Here is an 18678-nt window from a genome sequence, read left to right on the forward strand (position 1 = left end):
AGGGCGGGATCTGGGAATGGGATATGGGAATGGGGTATCCATGGAGCAGGGAGAGCCTTTCCTGGGATGGGGATGGGATCTGGGAATGGGGTATCCGTGGCAATTCCTAAATGAGATTTGGGAATCCCAAAAGAGGATCCCAAACTGGGATTTGACAATCCCAGAGCAGGATCTGAGAATCCCAAACCAGGATTTGGCAATCCCAAAACCTCGTGGCAATCCCAAACTGGGATTTGGCACTCCCGAGCTGGATCTGCCCCTCTCCATCCCAAATCTCCTCTTGGAGATCCCATTTTTGGGGAGGAAACGCTGGATTTGGGGCTGGCAGATCCCTGGATTTGCAACGGGATCCAAGGATTTCAGCGAAGGAGGAGCAGGCTGGGGTTTTTCCATGGCAAAAGTGGGAATTTCGGGGGGGTGTTTTCCATGGAATTAGGGCTGCAACAGCCCCATTAATGCCCTGGTGCAGAAATGTTTAATTGCCATTAATGTCAATATTTCCCGAGGTGATTTCCTGCTGGGAATTGCCCCAATTCCCGGCTGGATTTCCTGGTTACCCTCTGGAATCGGGATAAAAACGGCCCCGAGCGGCTCCGGGGTTGCAGAGCCGCCGGGAATCCGCCCAGGGAGGTAAGAAATTCTGGGAAAAATGGGAATTCCAGGGAAAATGGGAGTTCTGGGGGAAATGGGAGTTCTGGGGAGAAATTGGAATTCCAGGGAGGAATGGGAGTTCTAGGGAGAAATTGGAATTCCAGGGGATATTTGGAATTCTGGGGAGAATGGGAATTCCAGGGAAAAATGGGAGTTCCAGGGGAAAATTGGAATTCTGGGGAGAATGGGAATTCCAGGGAAAATGGGGATTCTGTGGAAAATGGGAGTTGCAGAGAGAAATGGGAGTTCTAGGGAAAATGGGAATTCCAGGGAGAAATTGGAATTCTGGGGAGAATGGGAATTCCAGGGGAAATGCTGGAATTGTGGAGGAAATTTTGGGCACGATGGAGCTGGAAATGTTGGAAGCATGGGGGAATTTTTGGGATGTGAGGAGAGGGAATGGAGCCTGGATTTTAGGGAATGGCAGCGCTCCCTCCGTGCAGGATTCCCCTGGAAGGGAGGGAGAGCCGTCCCCAATTCCACGGATTATTGGGATTATTGGAAATCCTTTTTTTTTTTTAAACCCTTGGGAATTTTAGGATTCCATCCCATCGCTGTCCACGTTTTCCCTAATTGATATTTCCCATCCCAAACTTTATCCATCCCAAAAAATCCCCCCGGAACTGGATCAGGCTGCCAAAGCGGGCGGGGACAGTGGGGATTCCCTGTGGAATTCCCTGCTCCAGGGACATTCCCACTCCCAGGCCGGGCTGGGACGGAGCCGGAGGGTTCGAGAACCTAACCCCGTTCCCACCGGGAATTCCCACCGGGAATTCCACGGTCAGAGTCCGGGGAGCAGAGCAGGAAAAGCTGGGAAGGAGCTTTGGGATGGAGGGATTCGGCTGGCAAGGGCAGGAGGTTTGTGGGATGGATGGAGGGGAAAATTCCCAGCCCGATCCCGCTGGAATCGCATCCCGAGCGTCCCGCGTGCTGCAGGTCCCGCTTCTCCCGCTCGTTCTCCCGGTTATCCCGAGGGAATTCCGCCCGGGAAGATGTCCCTGAGGTCCCTGTGGGCGCTGCCGCTGCTGCTGGCCGGGCTGGGCGTGGTGTGCGCGGAGGAGCGCGGCCCGGGGTGAGCGGGGAACCGGGAACCGGGAATGTGCCCGGGGAACCGGGAACGTCCGCGGGGAACCGGGAACGTCCGCGGGGAACCGGGAACGTCCGCGGGGAACCGGGAATGTCCGCGGGGAACCGGGAATGTCAGCGGGGTGAGCGGGGCACCGGGAACCGGGAATGTCAGCGGGGAACCGGGAATGTGCCCGGGGAACCGGGAATGTGCCCGGGGTGAGCGGGGCACCGGGAACCGGGAATGTCAGCGGGGAACCGGGAGCCCCCTCCTGCCCCCCGGGGCGGAGCAGCGGGTTCGGGGCGTGTTCCATGGATTTGGGGCGGACTCCATGGATTTGGGGGGGCTGATCCCATGGATTTGGGGCGGACTCCATGGATTTGGGGGGCTGATCCCATGGATTTGGGGTGCACTCCATGGATTTGGGGGGCTGATCCCATGGATTTGGGGTGGACTCCCTGGATTTGGGGCGGACTCCCTGGGCTCGGCCCAGCGCTGGGGAGGTGGGAACGGTGCGGGAGGAGACCCAGGAGCGATCCCGACCCCGACCCCGACCCCGATCCCGATCCCGATCCCGGCTCGGAGCCAGGCGGGAGCAGCGAGGAGGAGCCGATAGGGGCAGATCAAACCCAAACCCCGGAGCAGCGTCCCGGTGTTTTCCCAACAAATCCGCGGCTCGGGGCGAGCAGGGAGGCGCCGGGAGTCGCCCGGGGCCAGGAGGTTGTTTGGGAACAAGGAATGGGGTGGGACCGCCTTCCAGGAGCGGGGCCGGAGGGCAGCCAGGGCTTGGAAGCTCCCGGAAAATTACGGATCCATAAATCAGGGCCGGGATAAAGACTTTGTTCTCTCCTGCCCTGACTCCTGCGGGAAAAATCCCGAGAAATCCCAAAGAACGCTCGGCGGAGCGGCAGGAGCTGCTGCAATCCCGGGAAAGGATCGGCCCTGGAATTCTTTGGGGTTTCGGGTCCTGAGGGGGTTTCTGTCCCCCGCAGGGACACCGGGAAGGGTTTCCTTGGGAGCAGGGATGGAGCCAAAGAAACGGGAAAACAATTCCAGCCCCCATCCCGAGCGGCCAAAATCGCGGCTGGGGATCCGCGGGATCCGCCAGCCCCTCCCAGAGAGGGAGCGACGGAAACGTCCCGAAAGCGCTCGGGGAGCTGGGAATGGGGGGGGGATGGAGCCTGGGGGGCTCCAGGGGTCTCCCAGTGGGATCAGGAGTGACCAAATCCTGACAGGATCAGTTCTCTCCCCATCCCACGGGATCAGCTCTCAGCCCATCCCCCGGGATCAGAGTGACCCCGTCCCCGGGATCAGTGTGACCCCATTCCCGGGATCGGGGTGACCCCATCCCATGGGATCAGCTCTCAGCCCATCCCCCGGGATCATGGTGACCCCATCCCATAGGATCAGGGTGACCCCATCCCACGGGATCAGGGTGACCCCATCCCATGGGATCAGTGACCCCATCCCACGGGATCGGGGTGACCCCATTCCCGGGATCAGAGTGACCCCATCCCATGGGATCGGGGTGACCCCATTCCCGGGATCGGGGTGACCCCATCCCATGGGATCGGGGTGACCCCATCCCATGGGATCAGTGACCCCATTCCCGGGATCGGGGTGCCCCCATCCCATGGGATCAGTGCCCCCGTTCCCGGGATGGGGGTGACCCCGCTGCCGGGATCCGCTCACGCCGTGCCGCGGTGCCAGGGCCGCGCTGGCGGTGCCGGGCCCGCGGCCGCTGCGGCGCCGTTACTCGGAGGCGGCGCTGGCCAGCGACTACAGCCGCAGCGTGGAGCGCGTGCTCGGCAGGAGCTTCGTGCAGTGGCTGCTGGCCCGGCGCGAGAGGGACAGCCCGTGAGAGCCAGCCCCAATTCCCGAACCCCCAATTCCCGAACCCCAATTCCCGAACCCCAATTCCCGAACCCCAATTCCTGAATCCCCAATTCCCGAACCCCAATTCCCGAACCCCAATTCCTGAATCCCCAATTCCCGAACCCCAATTCCCGAACCCCAATTCCTGAATCCCCAATTCCTGAATCCCCAATTCCCGAATTCCTGAACCCCCAATTCCTGAATCCCCAATTCCTGAATTCCCCAATTCCCGAACCCCCAATTCCCGAACCCCCAATTCCTGAATTCCCCAATTCCTGAACCCCCAATCCCTGAATTCACCAATTCCCGAATCCCCAATTCCTGAATTCCCCAATTCCTGAACCCCCAATTCCTGAATTCCCCAATTCCTGAATCCCCAATTCCCGAACCCCCAATTCCTGAATCCCCAATTCCTGAATTCCCAATTCCCGAACCCCAATTCCTGAATCCCCAATTCCTGAACCCCCAATTCCTGAATTCCCAATTCCTGAACCCCCAATTCCTGAATTCCCAATTCCCGAATCCCCAATTCCTGAATTCCCAATTCCCGAACCCCCAATTCCTGAATTCCCAATTCCTGAATCCCCAATTCCTGAACCCCCAATTCCTGAATTCCCCAATTCCTGAATCCCCAATTCCTGAATCCCCAATTCCCGATCTCCTCAGTTCCTGAATTCCCCAATTCCTGAATCTCCAATTCCCAATTCCTGAACCCCCAATTCCCGATCTCCCCAATTCCTGAATTCCCCAAATCCTGAATCCCCAATTCCCGATCTCCCCAATTCCCCATCTCCCCAATTCCTGAATTCCCCAATTCCTGAATCCCCAAATCCCGATCTCTCGAATTCCTGAATCCCCAATTCCTGAACCCCCAATTCCCGGTCTCCCCAATTCCCCATCTCCCCAAATCCCGATCTCCTCAATTCCTGAATTCCCCAATTCCTGATTTCCCCAATTCCTGAATCCCCAATTTCCGATCTCCCCAATTCCCAACTTCCTCAATTCCCAATTTCCCCAATTCCTGAATCCCCCAAATCTCCAATTCCCGCATTCCCCAATCCCCCAATCTCTAAATTCCTAAATTCCCCAATTCCCAAAATCCCCAAATCCCCAAATTCTCCAAGTCCTAAATCCCCAAATCCCCAAATCCAGAATTCCCAAATTCCCTGATTCCCAAATCCCCAGTTCCCAAATTTCCCAATCCCCCTATTCCAGAATCCCCAAAATTCCCCAAATTCCCAAATCCCCCAGTTCCCAATTTCCCCAATCCCAGAATCCCCAAATTCCCCAATTCCCCCAATTCCTGATTTCCTAAATCCCCCAATCTCAGAATCCCCAAATTCCCCAATTCCCAATTTCCCGAATCCCCAAATTCCCCAATTCCCCAAATTCCCCAATTCCCCAATTCCTGATTTCCTGAATTCCCAAATCCCCAAATTCTCAATTTCCTGAATTCCCAAATCCCCCAATTCCCAATTTCCCAAATCCCCCAATTCCCGATTCCCGATTTCCCAAATCCCCAAATCCCCCAATTCCCCATTTCCCAAATCCCCAATTCCCAATTCCCGATTTCCCAATTTCCCAAATCCCCCAATTCCCAATTTCCCAAATCCCCCAATTCCCGATTCCCGATTTCCCAAATCCCCAAATCCCCCAATTCCCAATTCCCGATTTCCCAATTTCCCAAATCCCCCAATTCCCAGCAGCCCGGATGTTTTCCCCTGGCGAACATCAGCATCGGGATTTTCCCTTTTTTTCCCCAAATCCGTGGAATTTTCCCTCCCTCCCTCCCTCGGGATTTTGGGAAAAGTGGAATCCCGGCCCCTTCTTGAGGACTTTTGGGATTTTTTTCCCGGTTTTCCTTCCCCAGCGACGCCGAGGAGCCCCTGGAGAGGGAGAGCAGGACCCCAAGAGGAGCCGGGGATGGGGGAAAATCGGATTTTGGGGCGCCAGGAGCCAAAGATTTCCTGGGATGGCTCTGGAAAAACCGGGAAATCCCGAGGTGAGGCGGGAAGGGAAAGCGGGGAATGGGGCATTGGGGCAGGATTGGGGGTTTGGTGGAAATTTGGGGTTTTTTAAATGGAATTTGGGGATTTGTTGGGGTTTTTATGGGAATTGGGGAGGTTTTGGTTTTTTTTTAATGGAATTTGGGGATTTGTTGGGGATTTTATGGAAATTGGGGAGGTTTTCGGGGTTTTTTTCATGGAATTTGGGGATTTGTTGGGATTTCTGCAGGATTTGGGGATTTGTGGGGTTTTGGTGGAAAATTGGGGTTTTTTAAATGGAATTTGGGGATTTGTTGGGGATTTTATGGGAATTGGGGAGGTTTTTGGGGTTTTTTTTCATGGAATTTGGGGATTTGTTGGGATTTCGGCAGGATTTGGGGGTTTTGGTGGAAATTTGGGGCATTTTGGGGTTTTTTTTTGTTTGGAATTTGGGGATTTGTTGGGATTTCGGCAGGATTTGGGGCATTTGTGGGGTTTTGGTGGAAATTTGTGGGATTTTGGGTTTTTTTTTTAATGGAATTCGGGGATTTGTTGGGGATTTTATGGAAATTGGGGGAGGTTTTTGGGTTTTTTTTCATGGAATTTCGGGATTTGTTGGTTTTTTTATGGGAATTTGGGATGTTTTGGGGTTGTTTTTTAATGGAATTCGGGGATTTGTTGGGATTTTATGGGAATTTGGGGCATTTTGGGTTTTTAAAATTGGAATTTGGGGATTTGTTGGGATTTCTGCAGGAATTGGGACAGGATTTGTGGGGCTTTGGTGGAAATTTGGGGTTTTTTTTCATGGAATTTCGGGATTTGTTGGGGATTTTATGGGAATCTGGGATATTTTGGGTTTTTTTCATGGAATTTGGGGATTTGTTGGGGTTTTTATGGGAATTTTGGATATTTTGGGGTTTTATTTAATGGAATTCGGGGATTTGTTGGGATTTTATGGGAAGTTGGGGAGGTTTTGGGGTTTTTTTTTATGGAATTTGGGAGTTTTGTTGGGTTTTTAATGGAAATTGGGGTGGATTTTTTGGGGTTTATGAAATGGAATTTGGGGATTTGTACAGAATTTCAGGGTATTTTGGGATTTTTAGTGGGATTTGGGGGGATTTATTTGGGTTTTCTACAGCATTTGTGAAGATTTTTGGGGTTTTTTTACAGAATTTGGGGGATTTATTTGGTTCTTTTACAGAATTTGTGAAATTTTTTTCGTGTTTTATTCAGAATTTGGGGACTTGTTGTGTTTTTCACAGCATTTTGTGACTTTATTTGGGTTTTTTTAATGGAATTTGGGGATATTTGATGTTTTTACAGCTTTTTTGGGGTTTTTTTTTTGGTTTTTTTTTAAGGAATTTGGGGATATTTTATGTTTTTACAGCTTTTTTTTTTTGGTTTGTTTTTTTTTTATGGAATTTGGGGATATTTTGATGTTTTTACAGCTTTTTTGGGTTTTTTTTTTGGTTTTTTTTTTACGGAATTTGGGGATATTTGATGTTTTTACAGCTTTTTTTGGTTTTTTTTTTTGTTTTTGTTTTTTTTTTACGGAATTTGGGGATTATTCGTTGTTTTTACAGCTTTTTTTGGGGTTTTTTTTTGGGGTTTTTTTTGTTTTTTTTACAGAATATGGGGATTAATTCTTGGTTTTACAGCTTTTTTTTTTTTTTTTTTTGCTTTTGAGGCCAAACCCTCCGAAAACCCCACCCAAATAATTCCCAAAACCTCAAGAATTTCCCCTTTTCCAGACAAAATTAACCCTTTGGGGGTCATTCCTCCAGCAGGAAATATCAAAACCCAACAAAATCCCCCACAAATTCAACCTGGGAGAGGGGGATGCCAAACCCAGGAATTTTTTTTCCCATTTTAATTCCATTTTCACTGAATTTTATTTCTTTTTTCCCGCAGTTTTCCGGCTCTGGAAGGCTCCGAGGGCCTGAGGGAATTTTTGGAGCAGGAATTCCTGACCTGGCTGATGTCGGGCGAGCTCTGCAGGGCCAAGTCAGTGCCTAAAAATCCCAAAAATGCCCCAAAATTTGGGTTTTTTTGGGGTTTTTTTGGGATTATATTCCCAGAGAATGTGATTTTCCACCCCGTCCCTGGAGGTGCCCAAGGCTGGGGAGTAGAACTGGATGGGATTTGGGATTTGGGATTTGGGATTTGGGATTTTTCCAACCCAAACTCAGGATTCGGGGATTTGGTTGATTTTTCTGAAATTATTTCAGGCAATTCCCACCAAAAAAAAAAAAAAAACAAACAAAAAAACCCCCCCCAAAAAAAAAAAAAAAAAAAAAAAGAAAAAAACCCCAAACAAACAACAACAACAACAACAAAAAACCCACCAAAAAAACCCCAAAAACCCAAAATAATCCCAGGAAAATCCCAGCAGGATCCTGAGCTCTGTCCTGCAGGAAATCCCTTTACAAATCCCCTTTTTAAAAAAACCCTTTTTAAAATCTCTTTTTAAAATTCCACTTTTTTAAAATTCCCATTTTTAAAATCCCTTTTTTAAACCTCTTTTAAAAATCCCCTTTTAAATTCCCTTTTTAAAACCCCTTTTTAAAAATCCCTTTGAAATTCTTTTTTAAATCCCTTTTTAAAATCCGTTTTTAAAAATCCCTTTTAAAATTCCACTTTTTAAAATCCCTTTTTAAAAATCCCTTTTAAATTCCCTTTTTCAAACCCCTTTTTAAATTCCCCTTTAAATTCCCTTTTTAAACTCCTTTTTAAACTCCTTTTAAAAATCCCTTTTAAAATTCCCTTTTAAAAACCCCTTTTAAAATCCTTTTTAAATTCCCCTTTTTAAAATCCCTTTTAAAAAATCCCTTTTTAAAACCCCCTTTAAATTCCCTTTTTCAACCCCTTTTTTTAAAATCCCCTTTAAATCCCCTTTTTTAAATTCCCTTTTTTAAACCCCCTTTTTTAAAAATTCCCCTTTTAATTCCCTTTTTTAAAATCCCCTTTTTTAAATTCCCCTTTTAAAAATCCCATTTCAAAATCCCTTTTTTAAACCCCCTTTTTTAAAATTCCCCTTTAAATTCCCTTTTTTAAACCCCCTTTTTTTAAATTCCCCTTTCAATCCCCTTTTTTAAATTCCCCTTTAAATTCCTTTTTAAAACCCCTTTTTAAAATTCCCCTTTTTAAAATTCCCCTTTTTAAAATTCCCCTTTTTAAAATTCCCCTTTAAATTCCCTTTTTTAAATTCCCTTTTCAATCCCCTTTTTTAAATCCCCTTTAAACCCCTTTTTTAAATTCCCTTTTTAAACCCCTTTTTTTAAATTCCCCTTTAAATTCCCTTTTTTAAATTCCCTTTTTCAACCCCTTTTTGAAAATTCCCCTTTAAATTCCCTTTTTTAAATTCCCTTTTTTAAACCCCCTTTTTTTTAAATTCCCCTTTAAATTCCCCTTTAAATTCCCTTTTTTAAATTCCCCTTTCAATCCCCTTTTTTAAATTCCCTTTTTCAACCCCTTTTTGAAAATTCCCCTTTCAATCCCCTTTTTTAAATTCCCTTTTTTAAATCCCCTTTCAATCCCCTTTTTTTAAATTCCCTTTTCAATCCCCTTTTTTAAATTCCCTTTTTTAAAACCCCTTTTTAAAATTCCCCTTTAAATTCCCCTTTAAATTCCCTTTTTTAAATTCCCTTTTTTAAATTCCCTTTTTTAAATTCCCTTTTTCAACCCCTTTTTGAAAATTCCCCTTTAAATTCCCTTTTTTAAATCCCCTTTTTTAAATTCCCTTTTTTAAATTCCCTTTTTTAAAACCCCTTTTTTTAAAATTCCCCTTTAAATTCCCCTTTCAATCCCCTTTTTTAAATTCCCCTTTAAACCCCTTTTTTAAATTCCCCTTTAAATTCCCTTTTTTAAATTCCCTTTTTTACCCCTTTTTTAACCCCTTTCCCCCCAAATTCCCAATTTTTCCCCACTTCCCCCTGTGGGCACCCACAGCTCCATGGAACACCTGAACTCCCACCCCGCAGGCACAAAATGTCATTTTTAACCGGCAATTCCGGGGCCATTTTTAGGAATTTGGGGATTTTTTTCCTGCCAGGGCCGCGTAGCTCCAGGATTTCCCGTGGAATTCCCTCCCGAGGAGCAGCGGGATTCCTGCCCCTGCTGAAATAAAGAATTTTCTCCTGCTGAAATTTGCATTCCGAGCAGGGATGGGGTCGGGGAGGGGCTCCAGGAATTCCCAAAAAACGCCCCGGGAATCCCGGCAAGGGCCTGGAGGGGATCCCGAAGCACAGCGGGGACACCCGGGCTGGATTTGGGATCCGCCAGGAGGAATTCCAGCCCGAAATTCCCGGCCTGAAATCCCAGCCTGAAATCCCAGCCTGAAATTCCAGCCTGAAATCCCGGCCAGAAATCCCAGCCTGAAATTCCAGCCCAAAATTCCAGCCCAAAATCCCAGCCTGAAATTCCAGCCCGAAATTCCCAGCCTGAAATCCCAGCCTGAAATTCCAGCCAGAAATCCCAGCCTGAAATTCCAGCCTGAAATTCCAGCCCAAAATCCCAGCCTGAAATTCCTGCCCGAAATTCCAGCCCAAAATCCTGGCCTGAAATCCCAGCCTGAAATCCCGGCCAGAAATCCCAGCCTGAAATTCCAGCCCAAAATCCCGGCCCAAAATCCTGGCCTGAAATTCCCAGCCTGAAATTCCAGCCCAAAATTCCAGCCCAAAATCCCGGCCTGAAATTCCCAGCCTGAAATCCCAGCCTGAAATTCCAGCCTGAAATTCCAGCCTGAAATTCCCAGCCTGAAATTCCGGCCCGAAATTCCCGCCCTTAATTCCAGCCCAAAATCCTAGCCTGAAATCCCAGACTGAAATCCTGGCCTGAAATCCCAGACTGAAATTCTGGCCCAAAATTCCAGCGGGGAATCCCAGCCCAAAATCCCGGCCCGAAATTCTGGCCTGAAATCCCGGCCCAAAATTCCAGCCTGATATTCTGGCCCAAAATCCCAGCCAGAAATCCCAGCCCAAAATTCCGGCCCGAAATCCCAGCCCGAAATTCTGGCCCAAAATTCCAGCGGGGAATCCCAGCCCAAAATCCCAGTCTGAAACTCCAGCGCAAAATCCCAGCCCAAAATCCTGGCCTGAAACTCCAGCCCGAAATCCCAGCGGGGAATCCCTCTCCTGCTCCCTGACCCTAAATCCCCTGGGCAGGGCCCTCTCCTGCTCCCTGACCCTAAATCCCTCGGGGTCTCCTCCCTGACCCTAAATCCCCTGGGCAGGGCCCTCTCCTGCTCCCTGCAGCGCTCTCAGGTGCTGGGAGGTCTCCACAGTTCCTGCTCTGGTCCCAAAAAACCTTCCTTGGACCTAAAACACCTTCCTTGGACCTAAAACACCTTCCTCGGTCCCAAAACACCTTCCTTGGACCTAAAACACCTTTCTCGGTCCTAAAACACCTTCCTTGGTCCCAAAACACCTTCCTTGGTCCCACAAATCCTTCCCTGCTCCCACAGAACCCTCCACAGGTCCCGCAGAACGTTTCTGGCCCCACAAACCTGTCCCTGATCCCACAGAATATTTCTGGCCCCACACACCCTCCCCTGACCCCACAAATCCTCTCCCGTTCCCACATCCCATCCCTGACCCCACAAATCCTCTCCCGTTCCCACATCCCATCCCTGACCCCACAAACAATTTCCCCGACCCCACAAACCCTTCCCCTGACCCCAAAAATCCTCTCCCGTTCCCACAAATCCTCTCCCGTTCCCACATCCCATCCCTGACCCCACAAATCCTCTCCCGACCCCACAAATCCTCTCCCGTTCCCACATCCCATCCCTGACCCCACAAATCCCCTCCCGTTCCCACATCCCGCCTCCTTCCCCCGGTCCTTTTCCCCCATCCCGAACCCTCCCTCAGGGGCCACCGACCCCGCCCTTCCCCGCCCACCGCCAGATTGACAGCCGCCTCACCCAATCAGCGAGCGCCCGCCGCCCTCAACCCACCAATCACCACCACCCGCGTCCCCGCCCCTCCCTCCCCGCCTTCTCCCCCGCCATCCCCGGATGAGGGGAGGCGGGGTTTCCTCGGCGCTCGGCCAATGGGGAGGGCGGGCGCGGGCGCGCGCGCGCGGCGGCAGCCAATGGGAGCGGAGGACGCCGGCGGGGACACGGCCAAGGTGACGCTGCCCACAGAGCCGCCGCCGCCGCCGGCCCGAGCGGACCCCGCGCAGGTGGGACCCGGCCCGGGCCGGCCCCGCGCCCGCCGCTGCCCCCGCGGCTCCCGCCCGGAGCCTCGGGCCCGGCCGATCCTCGCTGGGGTCGTGCCCTTCGCTGCCCGGCGGGCGGTGGGGCCTGCGCTGCCCTCGGCGGGGGTGGGGGGGGGGTCGTGAGGGAGAAAGGGCGGGAGGAGCTGCCCGGGGGAGGCACCGAGCGGGGATTAACGGGGGAGGGAGGACGCGGAGCTGTGCGAGGGCTGAGGGGACAGCCGGGGACACGGCGGGGGCAAAGCCTCGGGGACACGGGGGGGACGGTCGGGGACTCGGGGGGTTAAAACCTTGGGGACACAATGGGGTTAAAGCTTTGGGGACAGCTGGGGACACGGGGTTAAAACCTTGGGGACAACTGGGGACACGGTGGGGTTAAAACCTTGGGGATACAGTGGGGTTAAAGCTTTGGGGACAACTGGGGACACGGTGGGGTTAAAACCTTAGGGACACGGTGGGGTTAAAACCTTGGGGACACAGTGGGGTTAAAACCTTGGGGACAACTGGGGACACGGTGGGGTTAAAACCTTGGGGACACAGTGGGGTTAAAGCTTTGGGGACACGGTGGGGTGAAAGCTTTGGGGACACTGGGGTTAAAACCTTAGGGACAAAGCCTTGGGGACAAGGTAGGGTTAAAACATTGGGGACACAGTGGGGTTAAAGCTTTGGGGACAGTCAGGGACACAGTGGGGTGACAGCTTTGGTAACACTGGGGTTAAAACCTTAGGGATAAAGCCTTGGGGACAGTTGGGGACAAGGTAGGGTTAAAACATTGGGGACACAGTGGGGTTAAAGCTTTGGGGACAAAGCCTTGGGGACAGTCACTGTGAGGTTAAAACCTTGAGGACATGGTGAGACAAAGCCTTGGGGACACAGTGGGGTTAAAACCTTGGGGACACAGTGGGGTGAAAGCTTTGGGGACAGTTGGGGACACGGTGGGGTTAAAACCTTGGGGACACAGTGGGGTTAAAACCTTGGGGACAGTCAGGGACACAGTGGGGTTAAAGCTTTGGGGACAATTGGGGACATGGTGGGGTTAAAACTTTGGGGACACCGTGGGGTGAAAGCCCCGGGGACAGTTGAGGACACGGTGGGGTTAAAACCTTGGGGACACAGTGAGGTGAAAGCTTTGGGGACAGCTGGGGACATGGTGGGGTTAAAACCTTGGGGACAGGGCGGGGTCAATGGGACAGAGCTGTGGGGACACAGAGCCATGCTGGGGACACAGCCCTGGGGACACAGAGCTGTGCTGGGGACACAGAGCTGTGCTGGGGACACAACCTGGGGACACAGAGCCATGCTGGGGACACAGAGCCGTGCTGGGGACACAACCTGGGGACACAGAGCCGTGCTGGGGACACAGAGCCATGCTGGGGACACAACCCTGGGGACACAGAGCCGTGCTGGGGACACAGAGCCATGCTGGGGACACAACCTGGGGACACAGAGCCATGCTGGGGACACAGAGCCGTGCTGGGGACACAACCTGGGGACACAGAGCCATGCTGGGGACACAGAGCCGTGCTGGGGACACAACCTGGGGACACAACCCTGGGGACACAACCCTGGGGACAGTGCCCTGTCCTGGGGACAGCAGAGGAGCTCCGAGGGGCGGGGATCCCCGCGGCTTTGCGTTATTTCTTTGTTATTTCCGTGTTTTTCTCCTTGCAGATCCAGCAACATGCAGGCTCCCCTGGCGCTCCTCAGCTCCCCGGCGCTGGTAGGACCTCCCCTGGCCGGGCTGGTGGGAATTCCCGCTGGGAATTTGGGATTTGGGGCATTTCTCCATGCCCCGAGCTGAGCTGGGATCCCCAGGAGTTTTTTAGCCTGGGTTTGAGGAGGAAGGGAACAACAAGGTGACCTCTGGTGACACCATGTGAGGGGCTGGCACTCAGCTGCAGCCGCTGCCTGCGGGAGCTCCCGGATTTCCACGGCGTCACTCGGGAATCCCTTTTCTTTCCAGGAGGAAAACCTGTGGGAATGGGGGGAAAACGGGGATTTCTGGGGCTGGGGCCTCGCTGTGCTCAGCCTGGGGTGTGTGGAATTGATCCCAGTGGCTGAAACAGAAACCCCCTCCAGTGATAACCCTTCGTTTTCCAATCGTTGTGTCCCGTTGGGGTGGTTTAGGGGGATTTCAGCGCTCCATAAAACACCTGAGCCTTTCCTGAGGGTTGGGAACGCTGATCTCTGCTCCCAGCAGTGGCTGCAGGCCTTTGGGCTGGGTTTTGGGGCCAGGCTGTCCACACAGAGGGCTTTGGGCTGGGTTTTAGGGCCAGGCTCTGCATGCAGAGGGGTTTGGGCTGGGTTTTAGGGCCAGGCTCTCCACACAGAGGGGTTTGGGCTGGGTTTTGGGGCCAGGCTGTCCACACAGAAGGGTTTGGGCTGGGTTTTAGGGCCAGGCTCTGCATGCAGAGGGCTTTGGGCTGGGTTTGAGGGCCAGGCTCTGCATGCAGAGGGGTTTGGGCTGGGTTTTGGGGCCAGGCTCTCCACACAGAGGGCTTTGGGCTGGGTTTTGGGGCCAGGCTCTCCACACAGAGGGTGCTGGGGGTGCTTGGGCAGGGCGGGCTGGGCTGACCTGCTGTCCCTCTCCCTGTCCCTGTCCCTCTCCCTGTCCCTGTCCCTGCAGCTCCGCTGCTGCTCCAGGGCTCTGGCCAGGCCCGTGTCCGTGGCTGTGTTCAGCAGGCCTGAGGAGAGCGCACAGGTGAGATGGGGTGGGCTTGGGCTTTGTCCTCATCCTTCATCCCCATCCTGCTCCTTCATCCTCATCTTGCTCCTTTAATCTGATCCTTCATCCTGCTCCTTCATCCTCATCCTTCATCCCCATCCTGCTCCTTCATCCTTCATCCTCCATCCTCATCCTCCTGCTGTTGATCAGGACCAACGTGCTGGGTGCCAGCCCTGAGGTGTCACTGCCCTGTCCCTGAGCTGTCCCCATGTCCCCAGGGTGTCCCCATGTCCCTGCCCTGTCCCTGGCTGTCCCTGGCTGTCCCCTGAGCTGTCCCCTGAGCTGTCCCCGTGTCCCTGGCTGTCCCCTGAGCTGTCCCTGCCCTGTCCCAGTGTCCCTGGCTGTCCCTGCTCTGTCCCTGCCCTGTCCCCTGGCTGTCCCTTGAGCTGTCCCTGCCCTGTCCCAGTGTCCCTGAGCTGTCCCGGTGTCCCTGAGCTGTCCCTGGCTGTCCCTGAGCTGTCCCTGGCTGTCCCCTGCCCTGTCCCGGTGTCCCTGCTCTGTCCCTGAGCTGTCCCTGCCCTGTCCCTGCCCTGTCCCTGCCCTGTCCCCTGGCTGTCCCTGCCCTGTCCCGGTGTCCCTGCCCTGTCCCGGTGTCCCTGAGCTGTCCCGGTGTCCCTGAGCTGTCCCGGTGTCCCTGCTCTGTCCCTGAGCTGTCCCGGTGTCCCTGCCCTGTCCCGGTGTCCCTGCCCTGTCCCGGTGTCCCTGCTCTGTCCCTGAGCTGTCCCGGTGTCCCGCAGGTGTCCCCGGCTGCGCAGCCCCGGCGGCAGTTCCGCAGCACGGCGCTGTCCCGGGACATCGACACGGCCGCCAAGTTCATCGGGGCCGGCGCCGCCACCGTGGGCGTGGCGGGCTCGGGGGCGGGGATCGGCACCGTCTTCGGGAGCCTCATCATCGGCTACGCCAGGTGCGGTGCTCGGGAACGCGGCTTCGGGGCCACTCCCCGGGATTCGGGGCCATTCCCTCGGATTTGGGGCCATTCCCTGGGATTGGGGGCCTTTCCCAGGGGCCTTTCCCTGGGATTTGGGGCCCTTCCCTGGGATTTGGGGCCCTTCCCTGGGATTTGGGGCCATTCCTTGGGATTTGGGGCCATTCCCAGGGGCCTTTCCCTGGGATTTGGGGCCATTCCCTGGGATTTGGGGCCCTTCCCTGGGATTTGGGGCCATTCCTTGGGATTTGGGGCCATTCCCAGGGGCCTTTCCCTGGAATTTGGGGCCATTCCCAGGGGCCTTTCCCTGAGATTTGGGGCCATTCCCTGGGATTTGGGGCCCTTCCCTGGGATTTGGGGCCATTCCTTGGGATTTGGGGCCATTCCCAGGGGCCTTTCCCTGGGATTTGGGGCCATTCCCAGGGGCCTTTCCCTGAGATTTGGGGCCATTCCCCGGGATTTGGGGCCATTCCCAGGGGCCTTTCCCTGAGATTTGAGGCCCTTCCCCGGGATTTGGGGCCCTTCCCTGGGATTTGGGGCCATTCCCTGGGGTCCTTCCCCGGGATTTGGGGCCATTCCCAGGGGCCCTTCCCCGGGATTTGGGGCCATTCCCTGGGGCCCTTCCCTGGGATTTGGGGCCATTCCCAGGGGCCCTTCCCCGGGATTTGGGGCCATTCCTAGGGGCCTTTCCCCGAGATTTGGGGCCATTCCCCGGGGTTTGTGGCCTTTCCTCAGGATTTGGGGCCATTCCCCGGGGTTTGGGGCCATTCCCTGGGGTCCTTCCCCGGGATTTGGGGCCATTCCCAGGGGCCTTTCCCCGGGGTTTGGGGCCGGCTCTGCACGGGGGTGTGGAGCAGGATGGCTGTTAAGGACTCGGGATATCAAATGGGAGTGGTGGTGGTGCAGCATTCCCTTACAAACGCTCCAGTCTTCCCCTAAAATGGTCCTTTAGAAAGGTCCCCCATTCCCCTGAAGATTAATCCCCTGTTCCCCTAAAAATGATCCACCATGCCCTTAAAAATGGTCCAGTGTTCCCCTAAAATGGTCCAGTGTTCCCCTAAAATGGTCCAGTGTTCCCCTAAAATGGTCCAGTGTTCCCTAAAAATGGTCCAGTGTTCCCTAAAAATGCTCCCCATTGCCCTAAAAATATCCCCTCTTCTCTTTAAAAACCCCATTATTCAATTAAATGAATGCATTCTACTAAAATAATCAAATTTTCTCTTAAAATAATCCATTTATTTAAACAACCCATTCTTCTCCTAAGTAGAACCCACTGATCTATTAAAAATAACCCTCTCTCTTAAAACAATTCTAATAAAATATTTGATTTACTAATTTATTTTATTCTAATAAAACTGTGCTATTTTCTCAATATAATCCATTCTATTAAAATAATTATTAGGGTAAAATATTAAAGTGATTATTCTCTTTAAATAACCCACTGGTCAATTAAAATAATCTGTTTTTCTGTTAAATTAATCCACTGCTCTGTTAAAACCAAGTCCCTGAATTGTTTGAATCCTCCCCCTAACTGATCCCAGCTTTGGAGCTCTGCTGCCTCTGGAAGGAATTGCAGGAATTGCAGCTGGGAACCACCAGGTGCCAGCTAAACCCAGGGTTCAACGTCCCTAAAACCAGGGAAAAAAACAGATATCCCATTATCCCATCCCATTATCCCATCAATCCCACTGATCCCATCCCGTTGATCCCATGGATCCCATCCCATTGATTCCATGGATCCCACCCCACTGATCCCATCCCATGGATCCCATCCCATGGATCCCATCCCATGGATCCCATCCCATTGATCCCATCCCATTATCCCATCCCATTATCCCATCCCATTATCCCACCCCATTGATCCCACCCCATGGATCCCATCCCATCCCGTTATCCCATCCCATGGATCCCATCCCAGTTGCTCCCTGCACAGCCTCAGGTCTGGGCTGCCTTAGGGAATTATTCCCTGGATTTATTCCCTGGATTGGGGCATTATTCCCTGGATTTATGCCCTGGATTGGGGAATTCCCTGGAATTATTCCCTGGTGTTATTCCCTGTTTTTGGGAATTCCCTGGAGTAATTCCCTGGCTTGGGGCATCATTCCCTGGAGTTAGTCCCTGATTTCATTCTCTGGAGTTATTCCCTGATTTGGGGCATCATTCCCTGGTTTCATTCTCTGGAGTTACTCCCTGGTTTGGGGCACGATTCCCTGGAGTAATTCCCTGGCTTGGGGCATCATTCCCTGGCTTGGGGCATCATTCCCTGGTTTGGGGCATCAATCCCTGGAGTTATTCCCTGATTTTGGGCATCATTCCCTGGAGTTATTCCCTGGTTCAGGACATCATTCCCTGGTTTCATTCCCTGGTTTCATTCCCTGGCTTGGGGCATCATTCCCTGGTTTTATCCCCTGGTTCAGGACATCATCCCCTGGTTTCACTCCCTGGTTTCACTCCCTGGTTTCATTCCCTAGTTTCACTCCCTGGAGTCATTCCCTGATTTGGGGTATCATTCCCTGGTTTTATTCCCTGGTTTGGGACATCATTCCCTGGTTGGATTCCCTGGTTGGATTCCCTGGTTGGATTCCCTGGTTTCATTCCCTGGTTGGATTCCCTGGCTTGGGGCACCATTCCCTGGTTGGATTCCCTGGTTGGATTCCCTGGTTTCACTCCCTGGTTTCATTCCCTGGTTTGGGACATCACTCCCTGGTTGGATTCCCTGGTTGGATTCCCTGGTTGGATTCCCTGGTTTCATTCCCTGGTTTCACTCCCTGGTTTCATTCCCTGGTTGGATTCCCTGGTTGGATTCCCTGGTTTCACTCCCTGGTTTCATTCCCTGGTTTCACTCCCTGGTTGGATTCCCTGGCTTGGGGCACCATTCCCTGCCCCAGGCCGTCATTCCCCATTCCCATTCCCGTTTTTTCCCGGCTCCAGGAACCCCTCCCTGAAGCAGCAGCTCTTCTCCTACGCCATCCTGGGCTTCGCGCTGTCCGAGGCCATGGGGCTCTTCTGCCTCATGGTGGCCTTCCTCATCCTCTTCGCCATGTGACACCTGGGGGCCCTCCTCCTCCTCTCCGACCAGTAAACCACGGATTTCTCTACGGAAATCGCTGCTTTTGGGGCTTTTTTTAACCTTTATTTTTCACCTTCTGGGGCAGATTCTGGCCTGGCTGGAAAATCCCAGCTGTGGGATGGAAATCAAAGCTGGAGTTAACTCAAATCTGCAAAAATCCCCCCAAAA

General features: G+C 52.7%; 2 protein-coding genes across 2 annotated transcripts; both read left to right on the top strand.

The window, feature by feature from the left end:
* Positions 1–1643: 1643 nt before the first annotated feature.
* Positions 1644–11916, top strand: LOC128819651 (collagen alpha-1(I) chain-like). Its single transcript, XM_053999889.1, has 5 exons — positions 1644–1723; positions 3428–3574; positions 5463–5594; positions 7489–7805; positions 11489–11916. Exons 1-5 carry the CDS (start codon positions 1644–1646, stop codon positions 11914–11916), a joined length of 1104 nt encoding a protein of 367 aa, XP_053855864.1.
* Positions 11650–18544, top strand: ATP5MC1 (ATP synthase membrane subunit c locus 1). Its single transcript, XM_053999821.1, is given in 6 exon segments — positions 11650–11757; positions 13462–13510; positions 14417–14491; positions 14687–14695; positions 15253–15419; positions 18372–18544. Coding segments are annotated over 5 exon segments (405 nt in total). The 5' UTR covers positions 11650–11757; positions 13462–13471; the 3' UTR covers positions 18487–18544.
* Positions 18545–18678: the final 134 nt, after the last annotated feature.

Source organism: Vidua macroura, chromosome 27, assembly GCF_024509145.1.
Source record: "Vidua macroura isolate BioBank_ID:100142 chromosome 27, ASM2450914v1, whole genome shotgun sequence".
In the NCBI taxonomy this organism is placed as follows: domain Eukaryota; kingdom Metazoa; phylum Chordata; class Aves; order Passeriformes; family Viduidae; genus Vidua; species Vidua macroura.